At 30.2% G+C, this 16,912-nt stretch overlaps 1 protein-coding gene across 2 annotated transcripts in view; it reads right to left on the bottom strand.

The window, feature by feature from the left end:
• The window catches only part of emb (exportin-1 emb), a 113,236-nt gene that overhangs the window by 81,866 nt on the left and 14,458 nt on the right, over positions 1–16,912 (bottom strand). For both annotated transcript variants that reach the window (XM_085815108.1, XM_085815107.1), the window contains exons 5-12: positions 16,635–16,809; positions 14,098–14,204; positions 13,824–13,939; positions 13,420–13,534; positions 12,373–12,492; positions 10,280–10,334; positions 2,298–2,371; positions 982–1,140 (exon numbers count right to left, since the gene is read on the bottom strand). In XM_085815108.1, coding sequence (XP_085671234.1) covers positions 982–1,140; positions 2,298–2,371; positions 10,280–10,334; positions 12,373–12,492; positions 13,420–13,534; positions 13,824–13,939; positions 14,098–14,204; positions 16,635–16,809 — 921 coding nt within the window. The remainder of the gene's footprint in view (positions 1–981; positions 1,141–2,297; positions 2,372–10,279; positions 10,335–12,372; positions 12,493–13,419; positions 13,535–13,823; positions 13,940–14,097; positions 14,205–16,634; positions 16,810–16,912) is intronic.

The raw sequence follows: 16,912 nt of genomic DNA, 5'->3' as shown, positions 1-16,912 counted from the left end.
TAATTTTTTCATGTAATTGCATCATATTATAAAATTTCTTAAAACATTTATATTTTACACTTATAAAAGTCCTACATATTTTAAAGAAGATTTGTGACTATTAACTTAAATTGTACTAACAATTAGTTTTATAATGATTCTTTTATGCATCATTTCATCATGTACTTCACTTAATCCAAAATTTATGCAGATTTTATGTCCGCATTAAGTTAAATTGAGAAGTAAAATAATAATCAAAATGACTCATAACAGATGCTTGGTTGTTGCCTTTGGCTGCTTGCTTAGAGACACACAGCCACTGATCATAACAGAGCTGCAGAACTGAAACTTTCTGTGCAACGTGAAAGTTATAGTGTCGTGTAGAATTCCTGCAGTTGCAAACCAGTTAATACACTGTTTTTACTATTTCAGTCTCACTAGTTGCAAAAAATAAAGTTTTATATTAATTTTTATATATTTGTGTTGTATCTTGCACCTACAATAAAGATTAAGGGAAAGTGATAGCTTACGATACAGAGATAACTTTTAAGGGTACGCAGTTAGTTACAAATAATTAAATAATGCAGTTAGATATATTTAGTCATAATAGATTTACGTGGTTACAATTAGGAGAAAGATATGTAGAAAATGCATCAAGTGCCGACATCAGTATGCCTGAACAGGGTAATTTAATTTGGAGTACAGAAATCCATACTGCTTTTCTTTTAAAATGTACTGACTGTCCCTTTAAAATTAAGATGGATGCCACGGTTATTATTATTATTATTTTTTTTCAATTTATAAAATTTATAGTTAACTTACTACTACTTGAGTTTTTTTTTAAACATAAATATAAATTTTTGCAAGCAATATTTTCAGAATAATAAACTTGACAATTTAATACATTAGAAAAAGTATTATGAAAAAGTATTAGTGCTACTTCAAAACTGTAAGAAACTATGCATATTCATTTAAAATAAAAATTAAATAAATAATAATTACCCGACGAAGCATATGCTGCAGATCGGTTCTTTTTTCGATCAAACTCCCATGTTCTTTTAAGTAAGTACACAAGAACAAACTCAGGTTTTGAATAAATTTTTGTTCTTCATCTTGGCCATTAGCATAAGCATCTTTGATGACTGTTCGTGCAGGTAACATCTACATTAATTCAAAGAAAAAATAAAATGCACATTAATTTATTTAGCAATAAAAATTTAATTTTCAAAACCCACATTATGCATAATCATTACATTATATTGTTACCAAATGTACAGGCGCAGTGAGATAGTTTCCCCACAAAGCAGTTTTAGGGTTGCCCTAAAATGGCAAGGGAAGCCAGAGTTGCCACATTTGGCGATACACCATGGACAATGGAGAACCTTCTGGAACAAATTCTTATCGGTTTAGTCCAGAATGTTCTCGAACACAAGCCGAAAGCTATATAAACCCTGCTGGTTCGCAGTCAGTGTGTGTGCCTCATCTAGAGTGCGAGTTAGTATTGAGTGTGTGTGCCTCGTCTACCGAGCCGATAGTCAGTCATTGAGCGAGTAGCTCGAAGTCTAGCATCGAGAGTTTTTTTAGTGTATTGCGAGTTATAGCGTGGAGAGTCTAGAGAGTACGTGGAGTTCCGAGAACGACCAAGCAGTAATCTGGTGCTTTGCAGTGAAGTTATCGACCGTTATAGCCTGATAACCTGAAGGCTGTGTTGCTGATTGCGTCAGTGTGTTTATAGTAGTTCTTCGACGACTGCAAAAACGTGTTTTGGAGCTGCCCTGACAACACTGGCCAATAAAGTGTGTTTTGATACTTCATCAAGTAGTATTGTCATTATTCACTCCAAATCCTCACGAATCTCATACGAACGTGAAGAAAGAAAATAATGTAACAACTGATGTCAGAAAAAGAAAAACGCAAGAGTAATCATCTTTTTTGCTTAATTAATGATAACCAGTATAATTTTAATGCTACTTTTATCTGTGGAACATCACAGAAAGAAACATCGCACAAGCAGATGCATCTATGCATGACGGAGAAAATCTACTATAGTAGTTTTTCTACGACTGTAAAATGTGATTTTTGAGCTGTCCTGATTAATATTGGCTAAATAAAGTGTCTTTTGAAAGTTCCTCAAGTGCTGTTGTCGTTATTCACTCCAAATCCGCCTGAGCCCCGTAACATACGAACGTCAAGAGGAAGGGGAAAAAATGCAACAACATATATGAGTTTTAAAAAAATTGCACACAGAAATAACTAAAATACAAGAAAAAGTTATAACACATCTTTTATCAAAAATAGCTCAAAACCAAGATTATTACCTGTTCCAACTGGCCCATCGTCTGAGTAAACAGCATAATAAATACATCATTATAATGTGGAGCTGAAACACCAGCTGAAAAAATATCACATTTAAAACTTTTTAATCTAACATTTGCACATCAGAAACAAATTTGTCATAATTAATAACTTCCATAAGGAATTTTCATATGAAACTTTCACATTTTTTCAGTCCATCAATTTTGTATAGATCAAAAAAGGGAGTTTTATAGAAAGTATTTAAAATAAATAATATGCTCATTCAGAGTCAATAAGTGATCATTTATATAGGCTAGATACTCTTATTTCAACACAGCACCACATATGATAAATATCTTAATTGTTTATTATCATATTTCATTTATATTCAGAAGAATAAGTTACCTGCATTCTGGAAGAAATAAAACAAATAAAAAGAAAACTCATATACATAAAGTCCGATCAAAACTGAGTTTCGAATTTTTCCCCCATTAAACCACTACTTTTATGAAGTCTGAACTTAGAATAACGATAAAAATAAACAGCTATTTAAAATGCATACATAATTTAGCAAGTTATTTAATTATGTCTACTAATTTTTAAAATAAGAAAAGCATAAATTAACAAATATATTATTTTTAGCAAATAATTGTTAGGGAAAAGGCATCCCTAACAGGATGGGGGGAAATCTGCAATGAATGAATGAAATATACAAAGACTTTCTCCTTGGGTCTGAATTCACACAGGCCAATTAATACTTAATCAAAAGGAACATGTTAACTAGTGTCCTAAACAAAAGTTATATTATCTAATAAAGGAGACATAAACTTTGCATTTAGTTCAAATAATGGTAAACCTTTGATTCTCTAAATTTAAAACATCTAGTTTACTAGTTACAATAATTAAAAGCAGCAATCATTCCTTTTTCCCATTTTTTTTTAATGATCTCATTTACATTACCTACTGCAGGTGGTCCCAACTATTTTTTCGCTCCATGCACCCCTTCCACCACTGTTAAATTAACATCCTCTCCCCAATTCCAAAACTAAAAAAAAAAAAAAAAAAAAAAAAAAAAAAAAAGAAATGTTTCAGATTTTAAATTACGTCCAAAGGGGCGTTTTTTTAACGTTTTGAGTGTTACCTTTATTTATTAAATATTATGTTCTTTGCACTTAAACCATAAAATTCAGTTCAAGAGCAATATCGCAAAATAATGTTAAATTAAGCGTATCTTTAGAATTTCCGATATACACAGTCTCGCGAGCTGGAGATAAAAGTATTTTTTTTCTATATAACGTTGCCAATAAAGCATTGAGTTTGTAAATCAAAAATTCGTTAAAGTTTTACAAAATATAAAATCTATAATAAAACAAATTCCAAATTTGGGATTTCAGATGCCCATATTCGCAGTAGGATTTCGTCATTCAAAATTCGATGGCTCTATGTACCATTGTTTTATCACAATGCGAGAAATAGACAATCATTTATGCAGATTTTTCATTATTTAATTTCTTCAAATATAATGCAGGACTCTAACATTTTGTGGCAACAGTTTGAAAAGTGAACAGACGTTTATGAGTCCGACGCAAAATCGCAAAACGAAAAATATATTTATTCTTTTACTGATTTTATAAATTAAACAAGAAAAAGTGTTAATAAATACCATAATTTGAATAAAAGTACAGGGTTCGTACACATTTCTGCACACGGAAATTAAGTACTTTTAAGGACCATTAATGAAAAAAATTAAGGGCCTATGAGCAAAAGGAAACTGAATAAATTCAATTGAAGATATTATCTATGCCTGAATTTCACTTCTGAAATACCATCCTAAAAATAAAATAGATCCCTTAGTAGTATGCATTATTACTAAACACGAATTAATTAACATAATTGTTAATAAGTTTGAGAACAAAATAAACTATGCAATTTCTCAAGTAGCATTAAATATTTTACACTTATGATATTTGGCCATATTTGAATGTTTATATTGATTTCCTTCTCTTTTAAGCATCTTTTCTAACAATTAGAGTTTTGTATCAATATTCAAAACAATGCTTTCACTAGTTTCTGCGTGCTTCATCTCCTAACTTGTCAACCTCTCCATAATGTACCTATGAGGGTTTAATTAATCTGGTAAAAGTTAAATAGTCCAAAACCCCCGACAGACGTGAAGCATATTATCGCTATGTCTGAAAGTAACTACAATATCAGAAAAAGGTTTAAATAAGCCTCTTATTTAAAAAGAACTTAGAACATAAAGGCATGTTCTGATGCTAACAAAATCAATTACAGCTCACGGTGACGTAATTAAACAAGAACAGTCAAATTCAAACTAATAATGTGGACTAGTTGTCAAAGATTATACAATTTAATTGTAATATAATCTGGTTCAATAACTCTATCATATGAGGAAATATTGGGTTGAAGGGAAAGTTCTGTCGTATTTTAAAGAAAATATTTGAATTCATTTATAAAAATATGTGTTTAATATTAATCAATTATATATGCTCCGTTATTTGTTACAACCTGTTGCCATCTTCCAGGTAACCTGTAAATTCCTGTTTTGTAGAAGTTCTCATCCATGGAGTTAAAATAGTCAGCAACTGCCTTAGAAACACTTTCAAAAGACTTGAATTTTTTTCCCGTTAGATAATTTTGCAGAGATCTGAACAGGTAATAATCAGAGGGTGCAATGTCAGGTGAATACGGGGGGTGACTAAGGATTTCCCATCCTAACGCATTCAGTTTTTGTAGTGTCACCACTGCAGTATGCGGGCGAGCATTATCGTGATGGAACACTATTCCTTTTCTGGACGCTAATGCTGGCCTTTTTTCTTTGATAGCTGCATTCAATTTATCCAGCTGATTGCAGTACAGATCCGAGTTGATGTTTTTCCCCTGTTTCAGCAACTCAAAATGCACTGGACCTTTCCTGTCCCACCACAAACAAAGCAGTACTTTTTGTTGATGGATACTTGGTTTTGGAACTGTTGCTGATGATGTTCCTGATTTGCAGTAAGATTTTTTTCTTTTAATATTCTCGTAAAGAATCCACTTTTCATCTCCAGTAACCAGCCTGTCCCAAAAACGGCTCCACATTGTGTCTAATCAGATGTAATGAACATATTCTTACACGATCAGACAAATTCTTTTCCGTTAATTCATGTGGAACCCAAACACTTTGCTTTAACACAAACCCAAGAGATTTAATGTGATCTCCAACAGTTGTATGATGAATGCCAAACTCTTTTGCAACTTCTCGACTTGTTAAATGTGGATTATTTTCCAACATGGATCGCAAAACATCATTATCGATCTTGGATGGTCGTCCAGATCGAACACTTTCTTTGAGGCTCAGGTCCCCGGAACGAAATTTGCTAAGCCATCTTTGACAAGTACGAACATTTACAATATCTTTTCCAAATACCGCACATAAATTTTTACATGCAACAGATGCATTGCTTCCTTTTTGGAATTCATATAAAATGCAGTGTCGTAAATGCACTTTATCTACCGACATGTTTTTCCCTTTAAATATTACAAGTAAATGATGAAAGGTAAAAAAGGGCACCTTTTATATTATACAGCAGCTAAAAAAACAAAAAAAAAAAAAAATTAGATTGACTTACTAGCCAGATTTTTTTTTATTTACAAGAAAAATCACCTGCCTATTTAAAATATGACAGAACTTTCCCTCCAACCCCATAGAAAAGGGAAATTATAGTAAAGGGTGAAATCATAAACAGTTAGGTAATTTACATAATAATAGCTGCACATATCTTTAAAGAATAATTTGCTTTATGTACTCAGTTTCTTTCTTCAACACGTTTCCTTTTCATTTTAGAATTTTTGGATTTAATTAAGGATTTTCGTTATTCCAAAAAACACTAAATGCATTTAGAATGTACAGAAAAAGTGGCTAATTTTATTTTAGTAATATGAACATTCAGAAGCAATATGAAATATATATATAGTAAAGGACGGTTACAGAGCTGATGTGGCAGAATTTCTAGAATTTTATGACACACCGAACAACAAAATCTAGAAACGACAAAACTTTTAGAATTTTAGAGCAAGCATTGAAAGCAGAATTTAGAAAGGCAGTAGGCAGCAGAACTTAGGATCCACAGAGATTGCATCAGGTGGGAAAATGCCTAGTGCCAGCTATGTGTATGATGTATTAAGAAATATTAGATGAATCTTTTTAATTGTAAGTTTTCAGTTTCTTTAATAATCAAAAAATCCCTTTCTATAATGCCTGTCCATGTGATAAGATCAGAAGCATTTTTGATATTATCCATGCTTCTGTCCAGTGAAAAGTAGAGAAAATAAAGAGAAGATAAATATGTTAAGATTCTAGTATCAGAAGTAATACATTCAAATATTATGTTTTCATTGTTCTTCCTGACGTTCTCCCAAAATTAAGAAATTCATTGTAAACTTTCTGTAAAATACATCCATTACGTGTTGACACCATGGAGACATATTTCATTTTGTCACATATTTCTGGAATCTTCTAGAATTGTGGGTATATAAATCTTGCATTCAAATCCTTCTCAACTTTCCAAGCTGCAATGTCTAAAATCCCAAAGAAAAATTATCCCAACCATTTCTGTAACAGTAAAAAAGCCAGATATATTTTGAAAAAAGGTAGGAGGGATAAAGTATAAAATTAATTTTATAGAGAAAACTGATGCACATTCTGAGAATTTTGAATATTCTGAGACAGTTGCATGGAAAAAACTCTTACTATGAAAAAATTAAAAACAAGACATTTTTAATTAATTACATAGCTAATTTTGCTTTTGCTAAGAGCTGTTTCGTAAATTGTGCTTTATAGCATTATACTTTGTTTATTTTTCAGATTTAAAATATTGTATAAGTTGCCAAAATGAAATTTTATAATATGACAGGGAAAAATAAAAATGTTTTATTTTAATGTTATTTTTTAAATATAATTTAAATATATTACCATTATTTTACGACGTTTTCAAAAAAATCGTTGAAAAATACTCAGATTTTGGAATTAAAAAGTTTCTATAGAAACTAATCTTAAAATCGTCAAAATGTGCATCAGTTTTCTCTATAAAATTAATTTTACCCCAAAAGCAAAAAGTTGTTTAAGAGCTCTTTACTAGAAGAAACGAATTTCGAAATGCTTATGTTTCACTTCTTGCTTAGAAACTCGAGTATCCCATCATTTATATTAGAAATAGAAACAAATTATAACTCATGAACCCATTCAAAAGATTACCATATATACGACAGTGAATCGCCAAAAATATTCCTCAAAGTGCTAATTCGCGCTCAAAATGACAGTCGTAAAAACAGACACAAATTTCAGATGATTAAAATTAAGGACCTTCTGTTGATTTTGGCCAAAATTAAGGACTTTTAAGAACCAAAAATCGATTCCAAGAAATCTAAGGACTCTTAAGGACCGTACAAAGCTTGAAGTAGTTTTTTATATTTATAAAATACCATATTTAGCAGATTAATAAAAGGCTAATATTTCACCCACATCCTAAAACTATAAAATTCAGTTGTGGTTCTCTCCTGACCTACCAACATTCCCCATAGGTGACGCAAGTCTTAATTGAGATGCCAACTTATAAGTCCCTAAAATGTTAGGGGAAAGATTAAAAAGACCAACCTTCATTCACATGCAGTGCTTCTTTGCACAACTGCTAGTAGCAACAGGATTTGATTTATATACTTGCCAACCTATGACACTAAAAAATCGGGAGATTTTTCTCAACGGCAAAGAGATTTTTAAATGATAAAAATATATCTTTTTAATAATGAATTACCTTTAATCAGTTGCTAATTAATATCTGAAAGTTCAGTTATTAATTCCTAAATGCAAACCGTACATTTTGCATTAACTTTTTTGCCCTTTGTTTCCACAGAAAAAATTTATTTTTTGTTTCTTTTCAATAGACCTTTTGTCCTTATGTTTTTATGTATGCACATGTTTACGAACATCAGCCCTTTCATCATGTGAAATCAAAAAATCACGATGGCAAACCGTACCCATCGCAAATTTGTTACATTTCCTTGAGGAAATAATAGAAGGAAAATCAACTGTGCATGATTTTTGACAGGTACATGAGTATTTTACCTTTCTCACAGACATAAACATAATTTCTTAAACTATTTCTCGAGAGCACTCGCACAGCTTAGTGATAAAATGATCGAAATAACAACCTCGATCTTGCTTTGTGTTCATTGGCTACTATGTACCAGATGACAGGCAGTGGCAATCGATGGTCATCGGAGAAAAGGAACACAATGTTTTCGGACACATGCTCTTATTCACAAAGCAGAAGTATGCCATAATTTCTCACTGATGAAACTACTTTGGTTTTCTATGCAGTTTAGAGAAAAACCAGGAGCTATCAGACCCTGAAAACCCTTTTTAAGGGTCGTAAATAATGAAATAAGCCAAGCTGTATAAAAATTTTAAGAATAAGAGAAAACTGGGAGAAATATATCATAAATCGGGTTGGTGGGGGGAACGGTCAAAAATCAGAAATCTACCGCCTAAACAGGGAGAGTTGTTAACTATGGGTTTATTTTGATTATGGCAAAGCACTGAAGGGGTAAAAAAATGCCTTTATGGAGGACTTTCTACGTGAAACTGGCTCATATCCATATTACACATGGGGATAACAATGAAAATGGAATTGCAGTCTGCTCATTCACCTGGAAATGAATCTAGGTCAAACTACTAATGTTCAATAACTTCACTACTTAGCCATTGGTGGACCCCATTAGCAACAAGGAAAAAAAAAGACATGAAAAAGCTTTATCTTAGTACCCATTCAAAGGCACATACTAAATCCTTTTACCCATAAGCCAGTGTAAACACTGATGTCCCAAATGTGAATCAGATTGTTCATCAAATTAGAAACAGATTTTATGTTCAGAATCATGAATAAGATTTCAAATGTTGTTTGCACTTAAAACATTTTTTCTCCTTTGTCTACTACTGCAACAGATGCTACCAGAAGTTTCGTAATGGTTTACAAAAGAACTATGCTTTTATTTAGTTTACTCATGCTGTTTTGTCAACAATGCACGTTCTACTGGTAATAATCTTTTTGAAATTAAACAACATGCAGTCTTAAAAAACACAAGGTTTTTCAAGCTACACAGCAACACCAAATTGACTTTTCTAGTGCAAGATTACTCATTTGGTTCAGAAAATAATCAACAAACACTAAAAGAAAAGGTACGAATGTAAAAAGGGAAATTTACGTATGAGGTTGCATCACCAATAGACAAATTTTGACTGCCAATCACAAATAGGCAGTCAAAATTAGCATAAAATGCAATCCCGCAGCTACGCTACAACGGTTTAAAAAGTGGCATGCCAGACCGATGCACCAGTTCACGAGCAGCGATAGTTCCATATAATTTAAGACAACCAAAGTGGAAAGTATGAGTTGGAGACACCATTTGCAGGATGAAATACGTTGGATGGTCATTGGGATGTTGCAAGTTCATGGCAAACAATCCGCTGTTGCGAGAGTGCTGAATGTGCCATATAGCGTCATCAACAAGCTATAGAATCATTACCAAAGGGATCAAAATCCCTACAGAAGATGTGGTTCCGGACAGTGGACATGGATCTCAACAATACCAGATGATCGCTTCTTGTTACATGTCGTACATCACTAACAGCATAACAACTGGAATCCTGTTGAATGACCTTCCAGAGGTCAAAGTCATATATATATGGGAGGCCATCATATAATGTTTCATTTTTTCCTAGTGAAACAGTTTCAGAAAATTATGAACAACTTGCACAAAGGCCAGTACAAAATGATTTCCATTATGTCAATTCATGCTATTTAATGAAATATCAAATACTTTTAATGACTAAATTTTAAGTTTCTTTTTTAAATTTACCACATATAACAAATTCAAAACTTTTTCACTGCATACAGTAGGAATGTAAAAATAAAAGTAAAAAATAATATGGAATAGAATTACTCACCTATTTCTGTCAAGCACTTTAATGTAACATTACGGAACATAGGAACATTCAAAAACTGAAATAATATTTTGAAATCAAATTAATATTTCATTAAATATACGGTTGGCCAGAAAGTAATTTCTCTCTCTCTCTCTTTTTTTTTTTTTTTAGTGTGAAATAAAACTCAATTTTTTTTACACAAAAGATGAACTTTAATCGGTCAAATACCTTCCGTTCTGTTTGATGACCTTTTGCCACCTTTCTAGCAATTTACAGATTCCGTGCTCACAGAATTTTTGGTCTTTATAGGAAAAAACTCATCCAAGTGTGGTTTTGCGGTCATTGTCATTACTGAAATTTTAACCCTTTAAGAAGTTTTGTAAACTTTGAAATAAATTATTATCCGACAGTGAAAGACCAGGCCTATATGGGGAATGTGACATTACTTCCCAACTAAGCTCCAATAATTTCATGTATTGCTAATGATGAACAAGGCTTTGCATTGTAGTGGTAGAACACTTTCCCTCTCTCCATTTGCCAATTTTGGCCTATTCTTTTTGACTTCTTCTTCCAATTTCTAAAGTTGATAGTTTGGTTGCTTGGAAGCAGCCCAAAATACAAAGCACCGCGGTAATTAATCCCAACAAACTGACAGCATAATCTTTTTCTGATGCAATTTAGCTTTTGATATGATTTATGCCGATTCATCATGCTTGGAAGATGATCTTTTTCAATTAATGTTATTAGATAATCCTTTTTTTATCACCAGTGATAATTCATTTGAAAAAAGTATCACAAATATCGCTTCATTATGCGAATTTTGATACTTATGGAAAATCCCATTGACCATTTTTGCCTATTAAAGAAACTACATAATTTTTCGCGAAAAATGGAAAAGTCTTCAAACACTCTGGGTTTGGTGTAACCTTGATTACACGTGTCAGTTATTATTCTTGAGTAAATGACTCCTTTTATCTCTCTATGACGCATTTTCGAGGGGGAAAAATTATTAAAAGTATTTTTACTTCTTGTATTTAGTAAATGCGGTTTTTTTGGTTTGGTGCCGCCTCTCAACGGGATTTTCCGTAAGTACCTGAATTTCTTTCAGTTCATCCGGAATCATAAAATCGAGCTTCTTAACAAGTTCCAGACATCCTATGTGATTTCCAATTGTCATATGTATGATACAATTAAATTTTTTGAAATCTCATTCACAGTTATATAACAATTTCATTCAATTATGGCTTTAATTTTATCATCAACAACTTCAAAAGTTTAGCCAGAACACTGGTCATCTTCAAGAAAAAAAATCTCCAGAATGAAATTTTTTAAACCAATTCTGACACATGCATTCTATTAGAAATAAACACTACAAAACATTATGTCTTTGTAAACTTTTGCAAGCCTCAGTTGCGTTCTTGCCTTCATGGAAATAAAAAAATAAAGTATGTTAAAAGTGTTTATTTTTGCACCTCATGTTAAAATTGACCACAAAGTAATAGATGTAAACAAAAATACATGGAATTTGTTTTTGTAGCAACTTAAAAGTGTCAGCTGCCATATCTCAGAAGGAAAAAATTATAAGATTGACAAAAGAATAACAAAATGAACATAACACTATGTATCGGAACAAGCAGAAATTGCTTTCTTGCCAACGCAATACAATTAAAAGGATGAAAAATTAAGAACATTACATACATGTATGAAATAATATTATATATAATCAAAAATAATATTTTTAAGCTTTTTTTTAACTTTGTTTTTTACGCTATAATTTTACAAATTTTTACACTGCTTAATTTCAGCCTGCAGAGGTTGGACTGAAAAAGACACAGATTTGATTTTTTGAGACTATTTATTAATTTGTGTCTGTTAGTTTAGCAACAGGCTGATTTATTTAGTTTTTTAGTTGCACTAACCCCCTGATGACGATACAGCAAAAGATGCAAATTTCTCTTTTCATTTTTGTTTTTGGCATGTTTTAACCCTTTCTTGCAGTTTACTACTATGTTTTTAGTTTTGGTCCAAATTGAATATGGGTTGAATTTTAAATACATTATTTTGTATATATAATATAAAAGCAAATAAATGACAATATGGATGAAAAAACTTACCTTATAAACCAAAGTACTTATCAGTTTGGTTTCAAATATGTATCCAAGTGGTATCCAATTAAGAAATCGAAGCAAGGTTTCTAATGTTGCATGAACTAATAAAGCATTCTGGGAGTTTTCCTGTAAAAGATTTATGACAAATGTTTAAATATTTAGAACAAGAATACATTTCATACTTAAACCTGCAAAAAATGATAGTACCTACATTAAGGCATTTTTTCAAGTGTTGGTAATTTGCCTTAAAAAATAACATTCTTAGGAAAGAAAATATTTACTGGATATATGGATCATCTTTATATTATGCTGGTTGACATTTCATGTTTCTTACCAGCTACTGCAATGCATTTTATATTAGATTAGGATATTTCATGTTCACAGCTTTGTAACAATAGCCAGCTCCAAAACTTAATAATATATTATTTTAAATCGTGTTTAGTAGGGAATTTTCCCCCTTTTTTCCTCCAGTTTATTTTCACTGCATGCACAGATTTAAGAAGAGAGAAAATTACTTTTAATCTAAGATAATATACTGATCCATCACTTGTAATTAACTGTTTAATTGCATTATGTTTTAACTTGTGCATTTATTTATTTACATATACGTAAAAATGAGTGTTTTCAAAACTTAATTTTGTGATTAAGTAAAATAAATAACTGATTGTAAAATAATTGCTGTTATTATTACTATATTATAATAATTTATTGTATAATTTTCCTTATTATCATTACAATGAAATTGAATACAATAATTTATTATAATTACTTTGAATTTACTTTTCTTCTGTTTAAGCAAATGTATTTAGATATTTATAATAAACAAACATAGATAACTATTAAGTTTAAAAAAAAACTGAAAAGCAAATATAGGTAAGAAACAAATCTATGTATGCACCACAATCTACAGTTAGAGATTTCAATTCATGTTTAAACCCAATACAATTCTTAACTTAATGTAAGTCAAATTTTGTTAATTGTAATACTATTTGCAAACACATTTATATACATGTACATACACACACACATAACATTTTAAGCTATTTAACTTACCATAACAAAATTACAAAGTTGGAAGATTTGTGAAAATTCAATACACATTGTATCTTTCAAATGCTTGGCTTTTGCCTGTGTCATCTGCCCACTCGAAAAATCAAAAACCTCCTCACTAAAAACAAAAGATGATATTAAGCTTTATGCAATATATCAAAATAAAAAATAAGTTGCCACAGTAAACTACTGCCAAATTGTTGCCAAGTAACAATTTAACTAGTTTTCGAAACTCTTTTATTGTGAAACATCCATCACTCCACATGAAAACTGTAATAAAAACACTAAAATATTGAATTAAAAAATTCAAAATTTTGTGCACAGAACTTCACGGAAATTTATTTAAAACAAATTTCAACTATTTGTATTAAGTTTCATTATAATGAACTACAATTAGATAAGTTTACCTTAACAGCTTCAAAATATTCATATTATTTTGACACAAGCTCTCGTTGGTTTTGCTGGCACCAACAATATCACTGATGAAAGTAGGCCAGTTCTTAGGCCACTCTCGTTTTAAGATCTAGGGGAAAAAAAATCAAACAAAGACTGGATATTGGAATATAAATCTTAATTTCTTATGTAGATTTAAAAAATAAACTGTTCATGATTGAAAAAAAAAAATGCTTTGAAAATATAAAGGACAAAAAAGTACATGTTACAAAACATATTATTATATACCTGAACAAGTATCATGTTTAATTTATTCAAATAAACTTTTTCTCTCTCCAAACTTTCTGGATCTGAAGATGTTTTTATAATTAAGCCAACAATATATTTCTTGATACCTGTGAAACAAAACTCCAAAATTAAAATCCAGAAATTAATCTAAACAAAATATTATTATCAAGAAAGTGCAGTAATTTGTTTGAATAATACTTAGAAACAAAATGTTTGAATTCAATATTACAAATATTACAAATTACAAATATGTTTGAATTCAATACTTAGAAATCTTTAAATATAAAATGAAATAATCTATCAATTTGGCAAATGTATATTAAATAAATAAAAAGCAATCATCTTATTTATTTAGAGAAATTAAAATGAAAAACTTTACTTCGATATTCCTTTTTAAAAAGTTCTAAAATAACTATATTACTTTCTAAATATAGAAAAATAAATACATGGTGAATATGTATTTTATATTTCAAATAGAAATTTACGTTATTACAACCAGTTTTTAAGATATATTAGGTACAGCAATACAATCAAATGATCATAATATTGTTGCATATGTATGGGTTCATAATATATTGAATGCATACAGGTCCGATGATAGGTTAATAAAATTTATTTTCATCAAATGGAACGCTTCAAAGTTCTAGAATTTTCCATGGAAATACTCATATGGGTTTTCATAGCACTGCAGAGTACAATCAGTAATTGCATAAACACAACACAATGTAAGGCGCATTTAAAGAGAACGCTAAGCTAACCCTGAGATATCCCAGTTCACACTGAACTAGCAACTCCCAACAATAATAACTAAACAACTAAGAGTAGATGGTCTCTGTTAAGCAGATGGTTTTACAGTGATCATCACTAGCAATAATAATCACTAGTAATATAAAAGGCATTTCTAGTTTCATATATATTATGATTATAAAGATTTAAAGATAAAATTGATTAATAACAGGTAGATTGAATTTTTTTTCAATTTTCTTTAAATGCACATTTTAATAATGTTTTCATACTTCTTTGTTTGTATATGCAAAAACTTAAATTTTAAAAACTATACATTTTAAGTACAGATTTAGTTTTATTAAATGACAATGACAAGGAATTTTATTTATAAAAGGAAATGGAATAATAATTATCTCAAAAGTTCCTATACTAATAATCTGTAAAATGAAAGCTATATACTTTATATAAGTGCTAAAACCTCTTGGGGCATTTCAGTATTCATCACTAATACCAACCAACCTTAAATTTTTGTATTAAAATGCAAGTCCCTCAGTTTACATCTTCTGTCAATAGCATTCATTTCAAATCTTTCTACTAAATGAAATAAATTATCCTTACATTATGAACTAAACAACCTTAAATTTTTGCTCCAAACATCTATATATAAATTATATAATTACATAAAAAATATACTTTGAGCAAAGCAATGTTTAGTCTGCTAAAATGCCATACTCAAATAAGTGACATTAACATAATCTTAAAGGAAATAAAATAACTTGATTTTTATTTCACACATTTTATTAGTTAAAATGCAAAATAAAACCATCCCAAATATTGATTCAGCTGGACATAGAAAAACATTTCTCTTTCTCAACGAGGGAAAATACTTTGCTCCTTTAAGAGGAACTACCTGGCTTCCTGAATTTTCCAAGAATCAATATCATGTAATAGTGTCTTAATTAATCAATATCATCTTTAAAATTAAATTTTTGCATAGCTTTATTTTACCTTATATAAAACATTTACCACACAAATGTTTGTCAGAGTTCTGACAGCAATAAAATTGATGAAAATCTATATCTCCTTGCATCATAGGACTAACAACTAGGTCACATACTACAACGTTAAAAAAAAAAACCTTATTATACATGCATGATTTTTTGCATGGAAAATATTCAAATAATGTATGCTTCAAGAACACAACGATGTTGATCATGTTCCATACTTAGATTTAAAAAAAAAAAAAAAAAAAAAAAAAAAAAATGGAAATTTATGTAGTACGCATTAAAAATATTTTCTGCATAGAAATCGTAATTACCTTAATTTAAAAGTCAGTTCTGTAATATGTACACAAAAAGTTTGGAAATTATAAAAAGTATAATTTTCCTAAAAGAAAAGAATTGTTTAATAAGCAGTGTAACAGAAGTCATGAAAAAATTACAAATACTGATCTCAAGCCTGCATTCACATAAGAGTACCTCTGAAAAATCAGTGTATCTTAAAGAAATTTCATTCAATGTTGTTTTAAGTTTAATAATATTATGAGGGCTACCCAGCCATAAAATGAGAAGAATTTTTAGATGAAATTGGCTACTTCTCAAGTAATGCATGGAGGATTCTTTAGCATAATTTACACAGATTCAAATTCGAAATTCTGCCAGGAAAAAAGTAAAAACCAATTTGTTTCAATTCATAAAAATCAATGCGTGCCAAATTTTGATATTAAAATGTTATTGAAAACAAGAAATCAATTTTTATAGAAATATATGATGGCTTAAATGAATATACAGTCATAATTATAAAAGTTTTACCTTCACACTGATTTCGAGGCAGGACCTTCCATCTTGTTTTAATGACGTTTTCCAAAATCTGTAACCCATAATATTTGGTTTGCTGGTTTTTGGAAAATTCTAAAATGGCATCCACTCGTGTCCATGCATCAGGATGCTCTTTCAAAGCTGTCAGAACTTCTTGTGCAATTTTTTGCTACAAAATAAAAAGATGCAGTCAGCACAGCAATAAAAAAAATTCTACCTTGAAAAATACACCAAACAATATTTAAAAGGCAATTTTCAAACATATAGCATAT

Source organism: Stegodyphus dumicola, chromosome 4 (genome assembly GCF_044657685.1).
Source record: "Stegodyphus dumicola isolate Sdum_Otavi_A_Nest chromosome 4, ASM4465768v1".
NCBI lineage: Eukaryota > Metazoa > Arthropoda > Arachnida > Araneae > Eresidae > Stegodyphus > Stegodyphus dumicola.
The sequence above is the reverse complement of the archived record's forward strand: the minus strand, read 5'-3'. Positions and strand labels throughout refer to the sequence as shown.